Here is a 24,314-nt window from a genome sequence, read left to right on the forward strand (position 1 = left end):
GGTTCTGCTTTCCCAGAGCAGCCTTGAAAACTGTGGTCCACTTAGCACTAAGTTGTGGTTGCCTAGACAGCCACTACACTCAGAGTGCTTCAATAAAAACATCTGAAGGCTTCAAGCATCAGCACCTCATTATCTGTCTCCCATACCTTTTCTCTGTAGTCTCTCACAAGCAGCTCCACACAGCTCTGGCTCTTTCTCTCCTTCTCTCTCCCTTCTGCAGTTCCAGCTCACTCCTTCCTGTCCCTAGCACAGCCACATAACCCTGTCTGTCCTTCATACAGTGCCTCACCCTTTCTGTCCTTGGCACAACCTCCTATCCCTTCCTTCTCACGACACAGCCAGCAAACTCCAACTCACTCCCTACCTCCTAACTCTTTTATCACACCCATAGCTGGGAGGGCAAGGCTGTTCTCACCCTAGGATAATTAACACAGCTGTGATATATCAAGGGCAAGATTGCCTTCAGCACTGTGTCGGTCCGTCTCCCCACAGGAATTGATTAAATTCCTGAGACAGACAGAAATACATATTTTGTGCAGCTACTGTTTTGATCCCCTGCTCAGCCTGTTAGTGGCGACAGTGAGGAGTAGGGACTCCTGCAGGCTGTACAGAAAGTTGTACTGGATGTTTCACTTTCAAAGCCCTTGGAAAGATCTTGCCATGGGAGGAAATGCCCAAAAATTTAGAGAGGATTTTTTTTGGTTTTTTGAGCAGTCATATTTCCTTCAAAAGGACATTCTTGAAATCCATTGTAAATTCTTGCTTTTGGTCAGCAGTCATAGAATATTTCTAGCTTTCCTTGGTCTTACTCAAATCTGGAGCAGAGTAATACTTAACTGAGTTTGTAGGGAAGTTTGTGGAAGTGATAACTGAAAAATCTGTAAAAAACAAGATAGATCTCATCTCTTCTAGGAAGAAGCCAGTTCACAGGAAATCAAACCACAAATAAAGGTTCTTAAGTTTTGAAGGAGACCTTAAAAGAGCAGTGTCATTTGTCCCCAATCTTTCCTATGCTGAAGAAGAGATGAAAAAGAAAAGTTTTCCTTTTATTTTCCAAATACAGTAATACAATAAAAATAAGTCATGCCACTTAGTCTAAAAGAGGCCATGGTTTAAAAAAAAAAATCCATGTATCACCGTGGAGGCCTAACCAGAAAACAGACCGTAGACATAGATCTGGGTGCATCAGAGCTTGCAGGGCAGGAGACCCGGTTTATTTACAAAAACCTACTTTTATACTTTTACTATGAGGCCTGTGGATTGGAGGAAGGAATTCCCACCTCCACACCACATTGGTGAAGAGGACCGTCACACAGTCTTGTTTGTCCCGGCAGGGAATGTAAAAACAATGGCTATGTTTATAGAACATAGCTGATGTTTACATTAAAAGAGCGTGAGAAGGTACGAACTTCTCCTTTAATATGAACGCTCAGCAAAACCGGGAAAAACTCATGGCAACATCCATGCTTCTAATTTGTGTATTTCTTGTGCGTTTTATCACTCAACACCCACATTACCTAATTATATACACCTCAAATCAAAACTGAAGAATAGCTTGCTTATTAAAATCTGTTACTGCTGTTAGAAAACACGTCACTGCCACACATTTTGTTTCTGGCTTGCTTCATCACCAGCGCTGCCACCTTAACACCCTGCTTGCCCCTTTTACCAGGTCTGTTTCTATGTGGATGGGAATGGGGAGAGCAGCCCTGGCTGGATGCCCCTGCAGAGCATGCAGCAGAACTGAATGGGGAGTGGCACTGAGATCCACATCTCTGCCACTTCTCTGATCTGCTTTCTTTGCAGCCACTATTACCTGTCAGCTCACTTCTCAAAGGCATTTTTTCTGCTGCTATTTTTCATCTTTTCCCCTTGTTCTTATGCATTCTCTTTCATACTTGTCACAGAGGAATATTGGGCTGGAAAACATTTATCTCCTCCAATACTGGATTTTGCTTCACGATGTTATTGCTGTGTCTGCAACAACCTAATTTCCTCCTCCCCTGTACATACCTTTATTGCCGAGTTTTTACCCCGGTAAATTTTCTCTCTTGTCACTCTGCCGTTTGACACAACATGATTAGTTTAATAACAGGGGTTATTTTTCAGAAGCTCCCTGGAAAGGCTGATGGACAAAGGTGCCTCCCACATGTAGTGCAGTGTAGCTTTATTATAACTGCATTTCACTCCTTGGCACTTGTGCTGAACCATGCATACAATTCCTCAGGTTGAGATATATTGGCAAGAAGAAGAAACAGCAACAAAGAAGCAAAGAGGCTATTCCTTAAAGCTGAGTAAATACAGACAAAAAATGCTAATATTCACTCGATTTAAAAAATAAATTAGTTTTAGCTGTTTTTTCAGCCCCTTTGGCATTTATTTTCCAGAACTCTGCATCCCATCAGATTATACTAGTGTAAGTGTTCTCAGAAAGCTCATTTTTAGCTAGTATACTGAATTATTTGTATGACCCCAAGGGATCAGTTCCTTGTAATTACACAAATTAAGTACTTGACTTACTTGTAGCTACACACTGTAACTGGGGCAGTGGGCAACTGGTGATGCACATTAGCCATGTTTTACTGGGATAGTGATCACCAGTAGCTCCTCCCTCTGATTTCCCTTCCAACACAATAGGGACTCGTTTTGTCAAGGGATGGAGAAGCTTTCTAGTGCATAGTGCCTCACTGATTTTTAAAACCATGGTAGCACCTTGCTGCTGGTGCTGCCCAGTTCCCTTCTGATGCCAGCCAGGTGCTGGCGCCAGCACTTTGCCATTGCCAAGAGCTCAGTTCATGCAGCCAGCACTAGGGTGAAAAAAGATTTATCAGGTAAAAATACCCTAATGGTTTCACTGCCCTCTTGGCCTCTGCAGTTGGGCAGTGCAGGTTGATGCACCAAGGTGTTGTAGAGGAACCTCTCCCTCCAGAAAGCAGTAATAAAGCAGCAACAAAGCTGCAGAAGAGTCAGTCTGAAGATGCCACAGAATCATCACACAATCACAGGATGGCCTTGGTTGGAAGGGACCTTACAGATCATCTCGTTCCAGCCCCTCCGAGGCAGGGACACCTTCCACCAGTCCAGGCTGCTCCAAGCCCTGTCCAGCCTGGCCTTGAGCACCTTCAGGGATGGGGTGTGCCCTGCTGTCCTTGGTGTGTAGCTTTCCTCAGAAGTCAGAAGGCAGTGCAGCTGCTCCAGTTAGAACGTGTGGTAAACAGGAACAAGCTGTGAATGTAAATAGAGCATCAGTTTCCTCCTCTTTGCTGGGACAAGTGCTGCCCCCCTGCAGGCAGGACCTTGGACCCTCAGCAGCTGCTCCTGAGCCTTTTAACTCTGGGAAAGGCAGATGTGACCATGGTCCCTGTGGAACTTGAGACTGGACACTCTTCTGCTAGTCCTGGCTAAATCCTGCTGCATCTTCTGAGTGTGAAAAGTTGTACAGAAAAAGACAAAATACAGGTTTAGCAATGTAGCAGCAGGTAAGGAGAGTACAAGTACTGGGGCTATTTCAGGGCATTTTGCAGGTTTAAAAACCAATAAATCAAGAGCCTCAAAACTCACTTTTCCCTCAGTGTGCAGGAGAGCTTGGTGGAGTGATCAGAGACAGAAAAAATCTGTACTAAAAACAGTAGTGGTGCAAGAAGTGTTCTGGGGTTTTAATCCATGCTGGGCAATAAAATCCTCATTAGCCTTGAGCAAAACATGTAAGAAGTGTGTTTTCATTTCCTTCTTTGTGAAAATGCTCACATGGGAATAACATCTGGGCGCTGGGAGGTGCTGCTGGCAGACAAGTTCTGTTTCTGAAACCAAGGAGCAAACACAGGGAACCAAGTGTCGTGATGAACCAGGAAAACACATTCCTGAAGCACTGCAGCACTGCCAGGAGTTCACTCCGAGTGCTGAAGTTGCTGCTGAATCTGAAATACACTTCGGCTTGAAGGATTTATGAAAAAAGGGACTCTGTTTTTGGGGTTGGAGATGGAGCAAAAACGTAATAACATACGTTCTCCCCTTTATTCTCGAAATGGCTGGTTTTATACAGTGCAGAATAGTTTACAGTTGCAGGTGCATTTCTATTGGTATTCAGCGTGAACAAGTATGTAAACTATCTCAGTTTAAGGCAGCTACCGTATCTTCACTCTAGTTGCCCTATACAGTCTATGCCCACACCTAAACCTAATTTCTAACTGCACCACAAAGCTTATCTACTTCTACACAGGCCCAAATCTGAGGCCCAGTTTGGGATAGCTCAAATCTCATTCCACAGCACATTGTGCCCACGATCTCTAAGAAATTCGGTTACAGATTTACTTTTTAAATACAATTTTGAACATTACATCGTTGCTGCCTGTCTCTGCCCTGCTCTGCTCTTGTGATTTCCTGCTGCCTCTGATGAATATTTTTCAGCCTTATCATATTTATTTTTTGATCTGGAGTTTCTTAGAGCAAGTAGATCCCTCTTACATGCCTGGGATATGCCCAGCATACCCAGAAAACTAAAAGCAAACAAACAACAACATTGTAAAGGTCTCTGACAATGAAAGGCTCATTTATTTATGTGCTGTGGTAGAAGGTAGCCCAGTAATGGATTAAGACTTACAAAGGGATAATAAAACCAACGTAAATTTTTTTTAATAGCAGTGATAATGGAAATTGGGGGGTTTAAAGGGTTTAAACCTGTTGTGCTTTGCATCTCTCTGTGTGCCTGTGTTGTAAGAGTAGATTATTAGTAAATCACTGATCCGTATGCATATTTTAGAGGTATCATATTAAAACCCCAATGATGAACTAGTCTATACACTATTCAATTCTTAGGTTATAAGCCTTTTTTAATATAAATCACATGAATTATTTAAAAACATAAAAATCATTTTCCTGTCTGCAGAAGTAATTCAGCCCTTTGCATTCTTGCATCACACTGACTGCAGCTGCTGGGAGCAGGAAAGGTGAATTTCTTAAAAGACTATTTTTTCTATGCCCACTTGAATATGTAAATGTGATTACACTCAAATATTATTTAGCAGTCCTCATTCTCACAATGGAGTGAAAACATTCATTACTTCTAACAGGTGTAATCACTGTTGTCTGATAAAATAGGAGATTGCACATGGTGCTTGGCTCATTTCAGTATGTTCAGCTTCCCAGTGTCCCCTGAGCAGTGAGTCTATCCCAGGCCACTGTGGCAAGTGCCAGGCTTGAATTTGGCAGCTGCAGTGTCCTGACCCCAAAGGATGCTGGCTGATTTGAAAGGTCAGACCAGGTGCTGTCCACAGCAGAAGATCACATCTAGACCATCACTTGGCACAGCTCTTTTGTCTTTTTTCAATAATGATCAGGTTTCAGTGACAACAGTGACCTCCAATGCTTTGGTTTGTTTGAGACAGTTGTGTGAAAAACCTGCAGCAGCCCAAGGAGCAACACCAATTAATGAGGTGGCTACACTTCCCATTACCAGATACCATTTTAATTTACTCTTTACTTTGTCCAAATATAAGATTTTAAATATATCAGTTTTCTTTTTCAGGCTGAAGTTTGTGGGAAAGTTCCAGCTCTTTTCACTGCTATTATTTCAGATAATTAGACTCAGAAAACACTTTATTTTGTCCATTAAGTCAGAGACTTGGTATGAGACTTTCTTAAGTCTCCATAATATCTGAGACAAGAAATTTTCATTTGCTCTGAGTTCAGTTTGTACTTTTGCCCTTGCTGTCAGGGAAAAAAAAGGCATGAGCTGTAAATCTCTCTTAGCAGATATCCAATAAAAACATATTAGGATTTGGCAGATAAGTTTTTCCCCAGGTGAGTTTGAGCAATAGAGCTAGGGCAGAATATTTTTTTTTTTTTCCCTGGGACACTTGAGGAAAAGACAAAAGAATGGCAGCAGTGGAGCAGGAGGCAGGAGTCAGAGCAACAGTGGGGAATGTAAGCAGAAGGTAGAGAGAGGCTGGTGGGGCAGAACAGTTTCACCTCACAAGTGTGCTTCTCTCTTCCAATGCCAGGTTTATTCAGTTGAAATGGGATTTTTTGGTCAGGAAAGCAGCTGACTAAATACATTTTTCCTGCTTTCTGTTACTTTGCACAGATGAGAAGCAGCATCCCAGGTTCCAAAGTGATGCCCTCGCTGCAAACACAGCAGCAGAGGGATTCCCCCACAATGCCCAGCCAGGTTTTTGTGTATCACCCATGTTGCTGACTTCTGCTGCTCATGCCATAGCAGAGAAATGTCAAGTTCCTGACAGGAATCCTCCTGTGTCCTATTGGCGATTGATAGAGAGACGGGAAGACTGATTCGGTGATCAGAATTTGATTTTACTCAGATTTCCCAAAAGCTTATATACCATTTCAGAAAGGTTTATAATTTTCCATTACAATAATCAGGTTAAAAATCATACAGACAACTCATGCATTTTACAACAACTCTTTGCTTGCAGAAGTTGATTGAATCTTCTCTCTGCCCGTAAGCAGGTTTAATCCCATCTTCTGTAATCTTCAAAGCTCTGTTTGTTCCTGCCATGGCATCTTGGTTATCAAACCAGCTATGCTAATCAAGTCTGTTTGACTCTCTGTCTTGTATATTCCCACAGTGTCCCCATTGCAGACCAGTGCTGGAGCCCCAGCGTAAGAGAGGGTGGCCCTGACTGTGGCAACCATGTGCTTTACCTCTGTTCCCAGTGTGAATATTTTGGTTGTCTAGTTAAGCTCTCAGAGAATGCACATTTGTCAGTGGCAGCTGTAGGAGCTTGATGGTGGAAGAACAAAGTAGGACTTTATAATGTGCATATAATTGTAAAGAGAAGGATTTTTTTAGTGGGAGATCAGCAGCAGTGCAGAGTAATAATCATCTTAAAGGGTGACTCTCTAGAATTAGTTATTTTGTTTGAGTCCTTTGAAATGGTTCCCATACTATATAATTATCTTAAATTTTAAATGCTTCCTACAGTGATAATGTGTGCATTTTTGCATTCTTATGTAAATGCTTTAGCGGTTTCCAGTGTCAAATTGGAAATGCCATTCAAAAACAGATATTGGCTTTGCAAAATCTAGGGGAAGAAATTAATCTTTTTCTTCCTCATCATTTTCCATTTTGCATTCTGGGCTTTCCTGGCTGTGTTTGCAGCTCTGACACCAGCTGCTTTTCAATAACAAACATCCAGTGGTGGGAGACACTGCAGTGAAGAGCTGAATCTCACCAGCTGGAGCCTAAAAAGACAAGAGACCAGCAGACAAACTGTTACAACCTGCAGGAAGAAAGTAATTAGTTTGTAGACCAAATTCATCCTAGGCCAAGCCACCTAGGAATAATTCTAAAAACATTGCACTGTAATGAAAGTGCAGGAATCCCTGCTAAGATGATCATTTTACACGGTGTTGCCGTGAACATGAGCAGCTGGTCCCTCTGGGCACCCGTGGCTGTGGCAAAGGCCGGGACAGGGATCAGTGAAATGATCCCTGGACAGTGAAATGAGAGATCAGCCAGTGGGGAAACAGAAAGATGATCACCTTTTCTGATGGACAGGCTCACCTTTATACTTCCAACTGCAGGCTGCTTTTGCTCTGCTCACTCCTGGCTGGCTGCAGACAGCTGCGACTTGGAAATAGAGAACCACAATTCAGAGGCAGAACTGATCCAAGGCACTTTAGATACCTCAAGAAAAAATACAGCAGTAGTTTTCAAACTAAACCTAGGACCTGGATTTCAGATTCTCCTTGTAATACAGTACACAGCATCTGTTGATCTCTCTTTAAGCTTAAAACTTTCTGAGACAGAGATACAAGGTTTAGTTCTAAAATCAAAGTGCTCACATCATTCACCTTTTTGTATGATTGAGGGACAAAGAGTTCACTCAAACCCTCCTAAATCCTTTCAGGGAGCTCCCTGTCTGTTCAACAGGTAACACTGTCAGAGAAATGGAGATGGAGATGGAGATGGAAATGGAAATGGAAATGGAAATGGAAATGGAAATGGAAATGGAAATGGAAATGGAAATGGAAATGGAAATGGAAATGGTTCTTTGACTCAAATTCTTAGGAAGCTTGAGAGACTTGCTGGTGCAGATGTCTAAGTCAGGTAGTGGTCATACCTATGTCTGAATATAGTGTTTTTCTATTTTTTTCACTGTGAGAGAACTCAGAACAGCTCTCCTGTTGAAATGTTATAATACAGAGATCTGCAGTGTTTGATTCATGGAGCAAGTGTTCCACAGCATTCCCAGAAATCTGCGATTGCAGTCCAAGCTGTCTTAGGTTAGGGTTTTAAACTGCACCTCCCAAAGACATTTGGGTGTCTTCCAAGCTTAAATTAGGTTTGCAAGTGTTTTACCAGGGACCTGTTTCTCCTCTGCTGCTTAGACAAGAGCAGCATGGTGTCTCCCAAAAGTCTGGCTCCAGAGTAATCTTTTACACAGTCCAGAGGCAACAGGGACTCATAAACCAGCCAAATGACAGACCTGTGCAAAGTCCATATCACTGTGGGAGAAAGAAACCAGAGCTTTGTGAGCTTATCTGTGTGCTCAGGCTGTCTCCTGGAAGGACAGAGTAGAAATGAAGGTGAGCTTTGAGATGTAAGATGCCAAGCTGTTAGTTACTGAACAACCAGAAAACAATGGTTTGGCCAGCTGAAGGAGAATCCCTCTTGACTGAACAATACCCTTAGCAAATAAAGGGATGCCAAGGGTCCAAAGGCCAGAGGGACCCTGCCAATGTGGCAGTGAAGAGAAAAGGGGTCTAGAAAGTAGCTTTTAGGGTTTAAAATGTAACACAGTATGGTAATGTAGGATTTCTAATAGGCTGTATGTAGATTCCATAGGATTTGTGTCTTTTACTGGTTGGATGTTGTAAATTAGCATATTCAGTACAGAAAAAGATATAGTGTATTGTAACCAGAACTTAAATGTCTCTCAGGCATGCCTATAAGCTGTAGCTGGCAGCTTTTAGGCTGGGCTCTATATCACCCATGACCCAGGACTGCTGTAACACCATCTCTGCAACAAACAGCATTTTGGAACAGAGCCGCCTGGAGTCCCACATCTCTCTCCGACCACTCGCACCGGGACATCTCTTACACTGGAAAACTTCCCCAAAACTTAAAATGCTTACAAGACATGCATGTATGTCATTTACAGAGAGAAATGTAGCCTGTTCTCTGCATGTGTCCCTTTGTGGGTGGGGTCTTCACCTGCTGAAACAAATGTGTTCTTACCAGTCAGCATCAGCTCTCAAGTAAGGGCCACTCTTCTATCTCATCTCCCCTGTATAATCCTTTATTATCTTGTTATTAAAGTTTTTGCCATCTGAAATCTCTCGGATCTCATAATTACCCTACCATCTCTTGTGGAATTGCATTTTAAGGAAATGGTATGCTCTGGCTCACCCCTGGAAAGTGTATGGTTTATCCCAAGTTTGTAACCTCCCTGCAGTATCGTGTGTCTGTAACTGTATTGGCTGAAGAATCTTACCGCACCCATTTCAAAGCTCCCTGTTAAGGATGCAAGCAGAGAGGGCTCGCTCTCTTTTCCCTGGAGGCCTCCAGAGGCTCTGCTCCTCTCCCCTTCCCCCTCTACTCCTCCTCTCCCCTCTCCCTCAGTGACCATGTTGCCTTCCTGGGGTAAGACTTCAAATAAATCCTCATCTCATCAGCACCTCACCAGCCGTCTAGAGTCTCCTTGCCTACCTGCATGCAAATACCAATGAACATAGAGCCCGGGGGGCTCCCAGGGAACCCTCCCCAGGGACCCCCCCTAAACCTAAATTACAACAGTCTCTAATACAAACATCCCTCTGAGGCCCTCTTAGCAGCATAAGGTCAATAGCATCATTGAGGGAGCTGTGAGGGTGGAGAAATTCCAAAGAGCATCACTGTATCAAGAAGCAGGGTTTGGCTGCCAGTAATGCCCTGGCCCTGTCAATCTACTGAGGTTTGAAAAACATCCACCCATGGCATGCATGGATAAACATATTTCAGTAAATCAAGCTCATTTGGAAAGGTCTCATTATCATTTGGTCAGACAGAAGTGCTGGTTTGGTCAGGATGGATCTAACCAGTTCCTTGAACCTGTGACATTCACATTATTATTATTAAGCTCAGTTTTTATATTTACACTTTGTAGTAAGAAACTGAGCTGAATTAATAGTGATAAATATCAAATATCCTGTGACACGAGCCAGTAGAACCCCAGCTTTTCTTTTCTATTGTCTGTTATTATGTAGTTTAATAAAGTTTTCTTTCTATTTCAAGTTTTAGGCCTGCTCTGCTCTGTTCTTGACCACATCTCACAGTAGCTCATTAGGAAAAACATACGCTCATGGGTGCACTGGCATTTGGCCAGCGCCAACCCATGACATTCTTGGTTCCCTGACCGGGAAACGAAATTTTAGGAGAGTGATAAAATGAGAACTGAGATGAGATCAAAGAGGAACAAGGGCAAAGCATGAATTGGGTGATAAGGTAAATTTATGGATGTAATGTTGGTGATAGTTTATAAATGTGTGTCCTCAGAGGCGAGAGGTGAAGTAATCTCCTGGTTTGAGGGGAAGTGAGTTTTTCAGGAAGCTGAGGTCAAACCAATCAGTGGTCAGGTTTGAATGTTGGCACCTTTAGTGGCCACTGAGGGGTTGGACACGCCTCTGAGGACACAAGGGGTTGAAAGCAAGGACTCCCAGAGGGACTTCCTCTTTCTGGCTCCACTTTCAGGAGAGGAGCATCTTTTCCCTCTTCCCCTGCCCAGCTGACCAGGCTGGGTGGGGGAGGGGGGCCAGGTGGTCAGGCTGAGGTAGGCCCGTGCCCCGGGGGGGGGAGAGAGAATGGGACTGGAGCTGGGCCAGCCCCATCCAGGATGGAGGGGTGGAGAACTTCTGGAGGTGCCTTCCATCCCCCCGTCCAGTCCCCTCGTCCCCCTCGGCCCGTCCCCACTCTCCCCCAGGGAGAAGGTGCCGAGCTGCTGCGTGTGGGAGTTGCTGGAGCCTGCAAGTGCCTGAGCCTGTGGCCTTGTTGGGAGACAGAAGCTTTTAACCCTTTCTGAGGCAGAGGAAAACTATTCCCAGACATTGATTCTCATGGCTGGTGGTTTCAGAAGAGAGAGGGACAGCCTGGGACCAAGATGATAAAGCATGATGGAAAAAGACCCCCAGATTGGCTAGAGATGAAGAGGAGTGGCTGTTGAGCTGGACTTTTCTTGTGTAATGCTAGCTGTAGACGGACCCTGAAATCTCCTGAACGTAAATAAGACTGTATTTGGGTGGATGCATTTTGGCTCAAAACCAAAGACTTTGTGGCCTGTTCTTGGAACCCTCAGCCCCAGGGGTATATGTGGGGGGGACTGCTTGTCCCAATATGAGAAGATGGCTGGTTTTTGGTACTTGACCAAACATCCTTAAAAGAGCCCTATATGCGGTTTTGGTCCATGGATGGTGGTGAGAGCACTGGACATGGAAAGAAGTGTCACCATGGCAGACTTCTCCAGGTGGTGCCATGGGTGACATGGGAACACGGGAGGATGGACCTGTGTTTCCTGTGGGGGGTCTGTGGTGCGAGAGAGACTCCTCTCTCCCTGGATGAATTGAAGATTGTTTTTTTTAGGGATGATGACTGATGGGGAACCCAGGGTTTTGGTTTAAGCAAGTCAGATGAGGGTAATGTGCAAGTGTTAACTGTTGAGCATGTAAGGGATGGAAATTGGGGGGAGGAGAAGAAATGTTCTGGGAGGTTTTCATTTCTGTTTCTGGGTGTTAGGTTTTCTTTTCTTTTCTATTGTCTGTTGTTATGTAGTTTAATAAAGTTTTTTTCTATTTCAAGTTTTAGGCCTGCTCTGCTCTGTTCTTGACCATATCTCACAGTAGCTCATTAGGAAAAACATACACTCATGGGTGCACTGGCATTTGGCCAGCGCCAACCCATGACATCAGGTCATGCGTCTTCTAGCTCCCCACCACCCGCAGTAAGCCGCTTGCCATGCAGAAATTATTTTTTTAACCCTCCACTATCATTAGGAGCTAACCAAAATGCAGTAAAGGCATGGGTAATATTTGCCTTCGTTAAAATACATTTTGGATCAGGTTCTGAAGGAGTCACTGCTTTTGTTGAGTGTAATGTCCTGCTTAAATTAACAATTATGCTTGCAATGTAATGCTTCAGAATAAAAGCCTAATTAATAGGCCTGATAGTTTGGTATTATATTTTAGTATATAATCCCAGTCCAAAAACTCTGCTGCACTTATTACTTTACAAAGCTTTCCAGGGTGTTCCCAAAATACATTTGACAGTGTTGCTGTAGGGGAGGCTGCTCTGAGGCAGCAGTTCTAGCACAGGCAGTGCCCAGGGCTGTGTGGGGAGAGCACAGAGGCTGGGGAACTGCTGGGGCTCTCAGGACTGAGGGATGGGCTGAGACAGAACACCAGAAATGTGTATCCACATGAACACAGCCAAAGGGCAGGGCTGGCTTTTCCTGTGGAACAGACTCTCAACTGACAGCCAAGCAGGAACCTGTTTGATGTAGTGTGGCATTATTCCTTCTCCTGCAGCTCCTGCTGTTATTTATCTTCCATTTGCAGCCTCTCACAGTCACTGAAGAATTTCTGGTGTGCAGAAAAAGAGCTCATTCAGCAGCATCTGAGCTCTTCCTCTGGTGCAGACCTCATCTTTCTTCTTCAATGTCAGCAAAGCAGCTGCTGGAGGTTTGGGGAGGTCCAGGCTGAACAGAGGCTGTGCTTGGGAGAGCTGCTGCCCAGCTGTGGGTGGGAGAGCTCTGCCTCCTCGAGTTTCCCAATTAGGAACACAGGATGGTACCTCAGCAGGGCAAGAAGGAATGAGGGGATCACTTTCACATCGATTTAGCCATCTGCATTGTACAGACAGGCATTCAGGCAGGCTGCAGGTTAGCACAGAGATAGCATTCCCTGCTGTCACTGCTCCCACAGGAGGCATGTTAGAGCACTATCCCTACTTGTTCTGACTCTTGTTCATTCAGGTGCTCTTCCCAAAGAGAAAAAGCTTTGTGTGCTTCTTGATTTTCCATAGAATTTAGGAGCATCCACTGCAAAAGGGATGCTTGCAATTGAACAGACAGATTTAGAGCTTCCTGCAAACACTGATTAGATTATTGTTTTCCAGTCCTTTAAGATAAATGTGCATGAATTCATGGGTGTCAGTCCAAAGATCTCTTCCATCTCCCTAGCCTAGGGCTGCTGTCCTGTATCCAGGATCCAGCAGTAAATCCCATTCTCTCACCAGGCCTGCTGCTCCCTTGGAGCTTGTGTGGGGAGCTCCCTGTGGAGAGGAGGCTGGGCAACACAAGTGCCAGGGCTTGTTTGGTGATGCAGTGCCCAGCACTGCTGCCCATCCTCTGCAGAGCCAAAGGAGGAGCTGGGAGGCAACTCTCAGAGCAACAAACCATGAGTAAACCCTGAAAACAGGGCAGCTGTGCTGTGCTGAGGCTCTGCCTCGTTGTGGCCTGTGAGATGCCACTGGCCATGTCCAGCAAATAGCAGTGGGCTCAGAGCTTGGCCAATAGAACAACTGGTATGAAGGGCTGTCTGTGACTGAGAGCAGATGATCCCCACACTTTAAAGGGATTTTTTTTCAACTTAGTTATTTTTTTAAAAGCACACACTTAAATGACACACTTAAGTTGAGGACATTCTGCTCAACAGCTGTGTTGGAGAGATTTGATTTCTAGCAGTTATAATTGACATCAATACCAGGATTTGATGTCAATTAAAACTGCTTGAAATCTGATTGCAGTGTCTGGCAGGTTATCTGTGTAATAATGGATTTGTTATAAAATAGTTTGCTTGCATCTTTGGGGCTCTCTGCTCTAGTTCTGGGCAAGAAACCTGTTCAAGCTGCTTTTTGCATCTTTTTCCCTTACTTTAGTATTCAAGCTTGGGTACACTGACTAATCAGAGGGTCAGAAATACCATAAAATTGGACTATATTTATCAGAGACACAACTTAAAAGAGAGAACTTTTCTACAAATGCACAATAGTGAGGTTGAGCAACAAAGTCCATTTTACTTTGTCATAAGACAAATTACTGAAAATACCTTACCTCTGTTATGCAACTCAATGGTGCAGCCTCTTCCTAAATGTTGTGTTTCAGTTCTGGAAATGATAGGGAAAAAAAGAGAAATAATTCAGTGAAGGGTAATGAAAATGATTAAAGGCACCGAGAAACTTTCATATGAGAAGAGATTTAAAAAGATTAGGCCTGCTTAGTTAAGACAAGAGTTGGATAAGCAGAGGCACGATGGAAGATGTGGGGTAATGAATGGCACAGAAGAGGCACACTGAGTATTTTTATGCGCTGTTTTCCAAAATTAAAAGCTGAGAGAAAAAAAGCTGTAAAAAAAACCAAAAAAACAAAAAAACCCAAAAAAACCCAAAAAAGACCCCAAACCAACAAGAAGCATGCTTATGGCTTATGATAAAAAACAACAACAGACACATTTTAAATATTTTTTCTGAAGTGCGGGATTCACCTGTGGAAGCCGCTGTGGCAGGGAACAGAGATAATGAGCTTAGGAAAATTATGAAAAGGATTGGCTGCTCGGGGGAAAACTGTGAGCGTACTGAGAGGGAGTTCTCTGGTAGTTTTCAATGGGAGCACGATTCAGCAGCTGGCACAGTTCCAGGCTGCTGGAATGATCCTCCAGCTCCAGTGGGCTCAGGGTATTTATACACACAGATACCTGCACACAGAGGGACCTGCTGGAGCTGCCTCTGCTGCCTCGGGTGACTTGAGTTCTCCTCCAGGCCAAGGTAGGATCTCTCCTAAAGCTGCAGAAATTAAAAGAGGGTAGGTGCAAGCATTGGAATGTAGTAAAATAAGACTTGATCATTCAGGTAATGGCAGAGGTTTCCCTCTACAATGATTCCAGCATCATCAGAGGTGAACATGATGCAGAAAATAAAAATTTGGGGTAAAGTGGATCTTGTGTCCTTTCTTCTTCATACTAAGTAAACTGTATGTCAAAACTTGGTGGGATGGTTTAGGACAGGGACCTGTGTTTGACATCTCTGACGTGGACTCCTGGGCATCTTTCAGAAGTTTTAAGCCCCACTACAGGTTTTTTCCAGCAGGATTCATTTCCTCTGCAGTAATCAGAAGAGTACCTTCTTTCTGTATGTATCATCCCTTAGTTCTCTTGCCCCAGTTAAGGAATGCTTTGGTTAATCAACACAGTTGTAAAAGTGAAGCATCACCAAAAGACAGGGGAACAATAATGTGATTATGCATAGCTCCTGTCTCAAATCCCAGCACTGTTCATAGTCACTGAGTTGTTTCCCTTGGGGCATCAGGCAGCACATCCTGATGGGCAGAGCACGATGAGATAACTGCACCTAGCTTTAAATAGTTGGTTGTTGATGGGCCTAAATGCCACTTAAAAACCTGGGCAGAGATGACTTGGAGACATTTGCACAACTGAATCACTGATAAGGGTAGAAAAAGAGTAATGAACAAAATTCACACCTCTGAATCTCTGTATCTGTAATTAATATGTTTTCTACTTCAGTTCACTGTGGGCATTTTTCCCTGAATTTGTGCATTTGATTTGCTGTACAAAGGAATGATTCCAAGGGAACCATTATAGGCTCTTTTCAATGCTTTTCTCATGGATTCAGAGAATACCTGGTGACAACCTGAAATCTATCTCTAGACATATTGGTTATCCAGCTATTTCCTTGGGCTCCCACAGAAGGTTTGCACTAAATAATTTTACACACCACTGACCATTTGTGTTTCACTTGATAAATTCCTGTTTATTGCACTAGCAATAAGGAAAATCTATTCTATGGAGTTCTTTGGGATCACTCTCCAGAAAACTTAGCCTTCCTATCACTTCTGTCATTAAGTTGTTTTCCTGAATAAATTCAATGTCTCTTCTCTCTATAATTTTTGATCTAATTTTCTTCCATGGTTGTATGGCCAGTACACATACCTTGAAGTGACCTCCAGGGGAATTACACTGTTCCACAAATCCCTGTTCATCAGCTGGTATTTGTCTGGTAGCAGTTAGTTCAGCCTCACAGCCCCTCCGTAGTGCTTTGGGCTACCTGCAAAGTCTGAAAACTCACCTGGAAGGGGCGTGGCCAAAGTGATGCTCCTCCCTGAGCTGATCCAGCACCTGTCCTCAAAAGCCCCCACAGCATTCTGTGCTGTGCATTCCCCTGTCTGTCCCTGTTGCTCTGTCTGTCCCTGTCCTCTCTCTGTGCTCTCTTGGGACAGCATTCTGGATGTCTTTTGCTGTGACTGACAATGTTGTGTACAGTCACAATTACATGGTCAAACAGCCCCACACAATCTGTACATACTCACAGATTGGGAGCTACTCCCACTGACATCACCAGCATTCTTCAAAAGAAGTAAACTCCAGCAAAATGGACAACATTGTGGGATTGGAACCTGTCTATAGAAATGTGCTATATCTGATACAAAATGCATTGCTTTAGGGTAATTGCCATTTTCCATTGCTGCAGCCAATGGCTTTTGGTGGCTCAGGGAATCCAGGCTTCTTTAGACTTCTCCCACTGGTGATCTAAAAGCTGTTATTCCTGATAACATCAAAGTTGAAGTATTCCCATCCTGTGCTGTTGATACCACTGCACGTTACAGGGTGATGGTCCAGAGGATACACCCTGGAACTTCACATGCCAAGCTTGAGAAAATCAGTCTCTGTTAATGAAAAAGGCAGGCTCACTGGTGCAGAAAATCACTACTATGGAGCCTTAATGAGGCTCCTTCAAAAATTCATGATTATAAAATGGAGTCCTGGGCTACACTATAGTTCTGAAAGAAATTGGGATATGAAGGGGAAAAATCCAAATTTCATTAAATGGAGAAAATAAAGGATAAATCCCATATGTGGACATAGTCACTGATCACAAGGAATATAATTACATGCTCAATATATAAGAACATTTTCCAAGTTTCCCAAGTACACAGTACTTTTCTTGAATACTTTTCAAAGGTAATTTTTCTTTTCTTGCTGTTTACTCATGCCTGTAGCACTAAGTCCATCTGAACAAAATATGTGATTGTTCTAATAAACTGCTGTAGGGTAGCTGCAGGATATTCAGTCTATGGTGAGAGAAACATTGAACAAACCCAGCCTTGACCTCGTGACTTGAAGAATTTGGTGATGGCCCCTGCTGATGGTATCCACAATGCAAATTCAGAATGCAATAAATGGCAGAGCGCAAACATCCTCCTCCTCCTTCTGTGCACTGTGCATCAGCCATCCCAATGAGAGGCTCCTATGACACCAAACACCTTCCTTCCACGCAGCTTTCCCCTTTTCTGTTTGTGGGGAGGCTGAATTCCTGCACCAGAGTCATTTGGAGCACAGAATAATTAACACATGGTCCTGCAGTGTAGGTGGATGTGATGGCTGATAATTTGGAGAGGTTTTGGCTTCAGATCTGTCTTCTGCACAAATAGAGCAGGAAGAATTCCAGATTGGCTTTTATGATATTTTAGCTTTCAGGTTTGGCATTCTGTAATGCAGCCTGAATTATTTTAGATATAATCTAGTCAGCTGCCTGGAAATACAGCTACTCTAAGTGTATGCCACAAAGCCTTCTTACCATATTATTATAAGCTAAATTACTCTTGTTTAATTATTTTTCACATATTTAATGCAGTTACAGATTTGTTCATGAAGGAACCTTTCAGTACTTCAGCTGATCAGCTCAAAACCAAGCAGCAGCCTCTGACAATTCATCTTCCTGCTTACTTAAGCATGGCTCCTTTATTCACTACAGTGAATCTGAAATGAACAGGGCATATGCCTTTATTAATATTCAGCTCTTTATTAAAGTGATCAGCTCTTTATTAAAGTCATCAGCAGGATTGCAGAGTCCAATCGGAGTTTTCCACACTGCTGCAGCCATCCGAAGGAGCAGGTGCTGTCCCAGATCATCATTCCACTGCAAACAGTAGATGCCGAGTCCTTGTTCCCATAGGAACAGCTAGGGGTTCTCTCTGGTCAACCATCAGAAGGCAGAGCAGTGGCAGTCTGTCACTGTGCAGAGTCAGCTCTTTACCCTCAGGGAAAACCTTTGAGAGTTTCCTGTTCTCTGTCTGTGTCGCTTAAGCTGGCTGGTTCCCATTCCATTCAGACTCCTCATAGGTCATGGTGAATCTTCAAACCAGGCCAGGGGGCGCATCCACTCCTTGCTCGGCCAGGGCACTATCCAGTTCTCTGATGAATCTAGCTTCTTGTCTTGGGGTGCAGTTTCCCTAAAAAACTGTCCCAGAATCCACCGGGGTGGTTTTATTTGCATATACAAATGCATATGCATTTGTCCTGGTAGCAGCAGAGGTATTCTTGCTGAAGGAGGTAGTTACAAAGAACAATGACAGGGCTATCTAGGCATGGGCAGCTTCTTTTCACATTTTAATGAGGTAGGAAAGTGTTGCCAGGCAACTTTTCTTCAGGGCAGCTTCCCTCCCTACTCAAACTTGCTAGGGTGTGGGGGTTACAACCAGGATAAACCCCCATTCCTCCACAAGGCTGGGCAACGGCACAAACTGGGAGGAAGGGGGCTGCACTCCCAGAGCTCTTTTAACATGCCAATGCATGCTCTGCGCTTTCCCCCGGGGGGACGGGGCGACCGTTCTGTCACGGGGCCAGGACAGGGGCAGCCCAGCCCCTCCCGACCGGGAAACTTGTTCATAACAAATACAGCACTGTCTTTTCACTTTTATTTATTCATTCATTCATTCAGTGTTAAGGGTGGATGTGTGAGGGGCTTGAGTGACTGCAGTTTATTGTCATTTAGGTGCCATCATCAGTGACTTTTGAGGTAAGCAGAGATGGAAATACTGTCTCACAGAAATAATTATTTTCATCTGTTTTGTGTAATAATGTATCCATAACACTGGATTTCCAGAACTTATTTCCATTTTTTTCATTGAAAGGATGGACTAAAAGGACAGCCGAAAGACAGGAAAAAACTGGCCTTAGAATTCAACACTTGTGTTTATAAATTTTCCATAGGATTGACTATGTGAGCTGGAAAACATTGATGTTAATTGGGGTACTCAGCCCTCTCCTGACTTTAGCGTGCTCTTCCTCTGTGTATTAATAAAGAATTTTCCAGCAGAGATAACATAATGGCCAATTTGCAGTTTCTGCTCTGCGCTGTATCCTGAATTGATGTGCTCATGGAAGTCCTGTCCATACTCAGCTGGGCTGGCACGTGGACTAATGGCGATGATCGAGAGATGGGAAGACTGATTCAGTGATCAGAATTCGATTTTACTCAGGTTTCCCAAAAGCTTATATACTATTTCAGACAGGTTAGTAATTTCTACTACAATAATTAGGTTAAAAAGCACACAGAAAACTCATGCATTTTACAACTCTTTGCTTGCAGAAGTTGACTGAATCTTCTCTCTTCCTGTAAGCAGGTGTAATCCCACCTCCTGTAATTTTCACAGTTCTGTTTGTTCCTGCCATGGCATCTTGGTTATCAAACCAGCTATGCTAACCAAGTCTGTTTGACTCTCTGTCTCGTGTATTCCCATAGTGGACTTGCCAAGCTCAGGAAAAAAAAAAAATCATTTTAATTGGAATGCCCCCATGCTGCCATTCCTTACTGGGAGCTTCCCTCTGCAGTGCTCCTTCCCGGCTCTTTTTTGCACCGAGCAGGAAGAACACACATTGAATTAACTAAAGGCAAGGGAAGGGTGGGAACAAACTCCTCCTACAGGTGAACAGCTGCTTGGTATTCAGGAGCAGGCAGAGCCCTTCAGCCTCTGCAGGAGCTCAGTGAGAGCTGTTTATTTGGCAAAGAGAATGCCATTCCACCTTGCTGAAGCTGCAGCTGCAGCCTGGGAACTGGCAGGTACCAGCCAGCAGAAAGGGGCACGAATCTCTGCCAGCCCAGGGAATGAGGTGCTCTGCTTCAGTGCCCCAAAAACCGTGAGGGAATTTGTCTTGATAACTAAGCATGTTACAGAGAGGTGTCTTCGTTTCTGTTTGTCGAGAGGATCCAGCCCCTGTAGCTGCTGCAGGATCCCAGGCTGCTCCAGGAGGGATTTCCCTGGGATGCTCCAGGAAGGTTTTCCCTGGGATGCTGTGGGGTGGCTGGCAGGCTGGCTGCACCTGCAGGGCACTATTGGTCTGGACATGGGCTCAGCTGCAAACTCACAGGAGCACAGCACTTCCATGAGAGCCAAGGGAAAACCAGGAGTGAGGGAGGGGTTCAGTGTCTTTCCTTCTGTCCCCTCACTGTTCCTGTCCCTCTGTGTCAGGGATTCTGGGGTGCTGCTCACTCTGAGGTTAACTTGCTTCCTGAGAGCTCCAGGGTAAATGTTCCAGTTCTGTTTGCAGTCTGACCCTCTGCTGCTGTGTACAGGTGGGCCTTTTGTACCCAAAACAGCTCCAAATTACTGTTCATAAACCATAATCTGCCAGTGGGAGAACTGTAGTTTTCCATTTTGCTGCTAATTGGATGATACCCTTCCATTAGTCTTTGTTACCATGGCTGGTACTGGGCAGGGAACAGTGAGGGAAGGCTTTTATGCAGAAATCTTAAAAAAATGCAGTGACTATCCCCATTTGACAGCAATTGAAACCAATTGTCAATTAACTAAATAACAACCAATTATCTTAAAGGAAAAAAGGAAGAAAATTGCTTGCTTCATATTCTTTGTTGAAGCAAATGCCAGAGAATGGGAGCTTTTTTCTTTCTCTTATAAAGACAAAATGGCAAAAGATGTGCAGAAAATGCAGAGTGGTGGGTTTCTTTTTTTTCCTAATGCCATCCTTTTCTCACATGAGAATATTTTAGAAACTAGATAAGAATGTCTTAAGCTCCTGAGACATTTAATTTCCTGTGATATTTTAAAATCAAAATTGCGATCATTATACAAGCACAAATTTTCCTCCTTTCTTTCATGCCTCTGTAGGGTACTGTAAGCACAAGGGCAGCTCCCCTGCAGCTGACTGCCTTCACAAGGGAAGGCCAGCAAACACCTGGCTGCTCTGTGGTGCAGTGACAGGCACAATTGAGATGTTAACATCTGCATCACCAGACCAAATCCTTCCTCTTTCATACTTTATGGACTTTTAGAGTCCATAGGTGAGATGTCACAACTTGTAATGTTCAAAGCCTGAAGGAGCCAGGCCCATGGGAATCAGCTGTGGTGCTGTCAGGACTGGTGTTTTGCTTTGAGATCCCTCTAAGAGCCATGTTCCATGTCTGGATCTAGTTTTGCATCTAGGCAATAGTGCAGTGATTCTGGTTCAGTCAGGGCATCGCATGGGGAGGGCCAGCACACCACGGGCAGGAGGAGAAGGCTCTGGGCTGCTTTGCTGCTCTTTATCTTCACTGACAGCTCGGTACCAGCTCCCCAAGAGACACAGTGCAATCCAACAGGGAGCCCAAGGCTAGATGCCCCAGGCTTCCAGCTGTGGTGCAGCCCTGGAGCAGAGGTGATGTCTGCAGAGGGTCCCTGACAGCTGGGCTCTTGTGGGTGATACACCAGGCCCAGGAGGAGCAGAGATTAGACCACAGAGGCATCTGCTACCAGCTAACTTAATATTGCTGGGTTAGTGAGACACAACCATTTACTCACAGCATATTGGCTCTGGACTCTTCCTGCACTTCTCATACACAGTTCAGGCCAGCAGTTAATGCACAAAGCATTCCTGCCTGAAGGGCTGGACCACAGCTGGTCCCAGGGGGTGACACGGCTCTGTGTCCACCTGATATCCATTAGCTGCATCAATCAATAAATCTTCACTTAGACTTTTTATTCATTGTTCTACTTAGAGCTGCTCACAGCATCATTTCAAAGGTTTCAAATTGTGTTACTCTTTTGTTAATACTTTTAGGACCCATGTTTCATAATTGGATAGTTGAGGATGAGAGGTATGACTTCTAACTGTTCAGAAAGCAATGGATATTGGATGTTTTTTCATTAACTGATGTGAGATTCGGCCCTGCCCGTATTGATCTGTTGCTTTCTTACAGGAACATTTTACACCTGAATGCAAGTTCAAAGAATCAGTATTTGAAAACTACTATGTGACATATTCCTCAATGATCTACAGACAGCAACAATCTGGCCGGGGTTGGTATTTAGGTCTTAACAAAGAAGGAGAAATAATGAAAGGAAACCATGTGAAGAAAAATAAACCTGCTGCACACTTTCTTCCAAAACCCTTAAAAGGTAATTGCTTGGATTTGCTCCATTTATCTGAACTGATACTGTGTTGTGTTTAATTCCTGTGCATGTATATTTGACGTGTCTGGTGCTTATGTACCAGGAGTGTAATGTTCTGTAACGTGGTGTTCATCTCAGCAGAGTTCAAACAGGTTAAATCACAACTACTGACAGTGCTACTTCTCTGTTAGTAAGGAAATGCTGATTTTTATCAGCTTAGGTCTGTCCTGCAGGCTTGTGTAAGTGCAGTGGGTAGGTGGCTGGTTTAATTGGGAGAGGGAGGAATGGTTTTCCCCTTCTGTAAAATGTCAGTCCAGTCGAGAGGATCTCAGAGGTTCTCAGGGAGCGTTTGAAATGGAAGAGGTCTCCTTACCCTGGGTGAGTCTCTCCTTCCATTGCGTATTGCTGGCTGAGCAATGTCAGCATGTCACAGCTGAGCTTTGCCCCCCAGCCCGAGCAGCCCCAACCTGTGCTGATGTTCTGCTCTCTCTTGCCTTTGCAGTGGCCATGTACAAAGAGCCTTCCCTCCATGATCTCACAGAGTTCTCCAGGTCTGGAAGTGGGACCCCAACAAAGAGCAGAAGCGTTTCAGGAGTGCTAAATGGGGGTAAATCCATGAGCCAAAATGAGTCAACGTAGCCGGGTTCAGGCCAGCCAAGTGCTCTCTAAACAGAACCTTACCTCTGGATGCAGTTGAATTCTTACTTGCAGTCTTTCATCCAAACCTTAAGTTGCCCAGGACAAGCCACCGAATTCGCATAGGTCACCCATTTATTAGCCATTAGATCTACTGGTTGTCAGAGGATAAACCCCAGGCATGTAGAATGTGCTTGTGCATATCACAAGGCAGTTGGATAGCAGCAAACACAACTGCAGGAAAATCTCTGAGAAGAAATGTCCAGATCTTTCTCTCTTTCACTTTTTCTTTCTCTCTTTCTCTCTCTCTCCTATGCTTTGTGGAAATGAAACAAAAACATTTCACAGCATTTACTGCTGATAAGAATTTGCTTTCCAACTCAGAAAAAGACCACTTTTGCTCTTCAAAGGAAATTTTAATGCTTGTACATTTTATTGGGGCAAACAAAAAACAAATACGTAAACTGTTGTTTCTTTGGCTTACTGTTTTATATCTAAGGCTTGATAAAAAAAGTATCCTTTAATTTGGAATAGTGCAACTTTTTGATTTCTGAACTCCAATGGGTCTTTAAAGCTTTGTCTTTAAAAAAATAATTCAAAATTCAGGGTTGGAACTGTGAGTTGGTGTCTCAGGCTCAAGCAAACAATGTTCTTGTGGTTTTAAACACAATGAAATATAATTTTTTATAGATTTGTAGTTTCTGGTAAAGTTCTTGTGCTAACCCCAGTCTTTAGGAATTGAGTTGTTTTTTTATCCCAAGTGGAGGTTAACAGAAAGGGATAAAATTATCCTCCAGTGTAGATTTCTCTTAATTCCATTTTATGTGTCATGTTAATCTATCGTTGCGGCTTCTTTTCTAAAGACAGAAACTGTGGAATTAAGGTGACAATTTTTTAATAAGAAACGTCTTATTTGCAAAAGTCCTTTCACCGTAACGAGCACATGAATATTGTGTAGGAGGAAGCATTAGGACAGGTTACCCCTAAACAACATATACATGCTATTGGAAACAATTGTTTAAAAAATGTAGTTAGGTTTCCATTTAGGTCATCATGTCTGTTGCATGGGAGAAAGTTGGAATATTGGCATAGAGTTGCATGATTGTAAGATTTTGTGCATTAATCATCGTTGGATTCTGTGCTCCAAAACTAAATTAGTTCTGTACAGGCAGCTTTCTGCCTGGTACAAAAAAGTTGTTTATTATTTGTTGTATACACAACCATGCACTGAATAAACTCTTTATATTAAGACGTACTTTTTTAAAAAGCTTGTTTGATTATATGCTGTACATCCATGGTTAATTTGAAGGGAAAAGGGTTGGCAATTAAACTATAAAGTTACAAAAGACACTGTAATTAATGTTCAAAATCTTTCTGTGTGACAGTAATTCCCTGTAATGCTATACATGCAGAAATTCAAATGTTCGTTGCTTTTGGGGACTGCCAGAGCTGGTCCTGCGTGCCCAGCTGAGATACTCAAACACAGCCATGCTCTGCTGTGACCAAGCC

General features: G+C 43.6%; 1 protein-coding gene across 1 annotated transcript in view; it reads left to right on the forward strand.

The window, feature by feature from the left end:
* Nucleotides 1–23,159, forward strand: part of LOC134564908 (fibroblast growth factor 13) — a 74,367-nt gene extending 51,208 nt beyond the window's left edge. Inside the window, exons 4-5 of the mRNA XM_063424195.1 lie at nt 21,977–22,175; nt 22,672–23,159. Coding sequence (XP_063280265.1) covers nt 21,977–22,175; nt 22,672–22,808 — 336 coding nt within the window. The 3' untranslated portion in view covers nt 22,809–23,159. The remainder of the gene's footprint in view (nt 1–21,976; nt 22,176–22,671) is intronic.
* The last annotated feature ends 1,155 nt before the right edge of the window (nt 23,160–24,314 follow it).

This window comes from Prinia subflava, assembly GCF_021018805.1.
Source record: "Prinia subflava isolate CZ2003 ecotype Zambia chromosome W unlocalized genomic scaffold, Cam_Psub_1.2 scaffold_22_NEW, whole genome shotgun sequence".
NCBI lineage: Eukaryota > Metazoa > Chordata > Aves > Passeriformes > Cisticolidae > Prinia > Prinia subflava.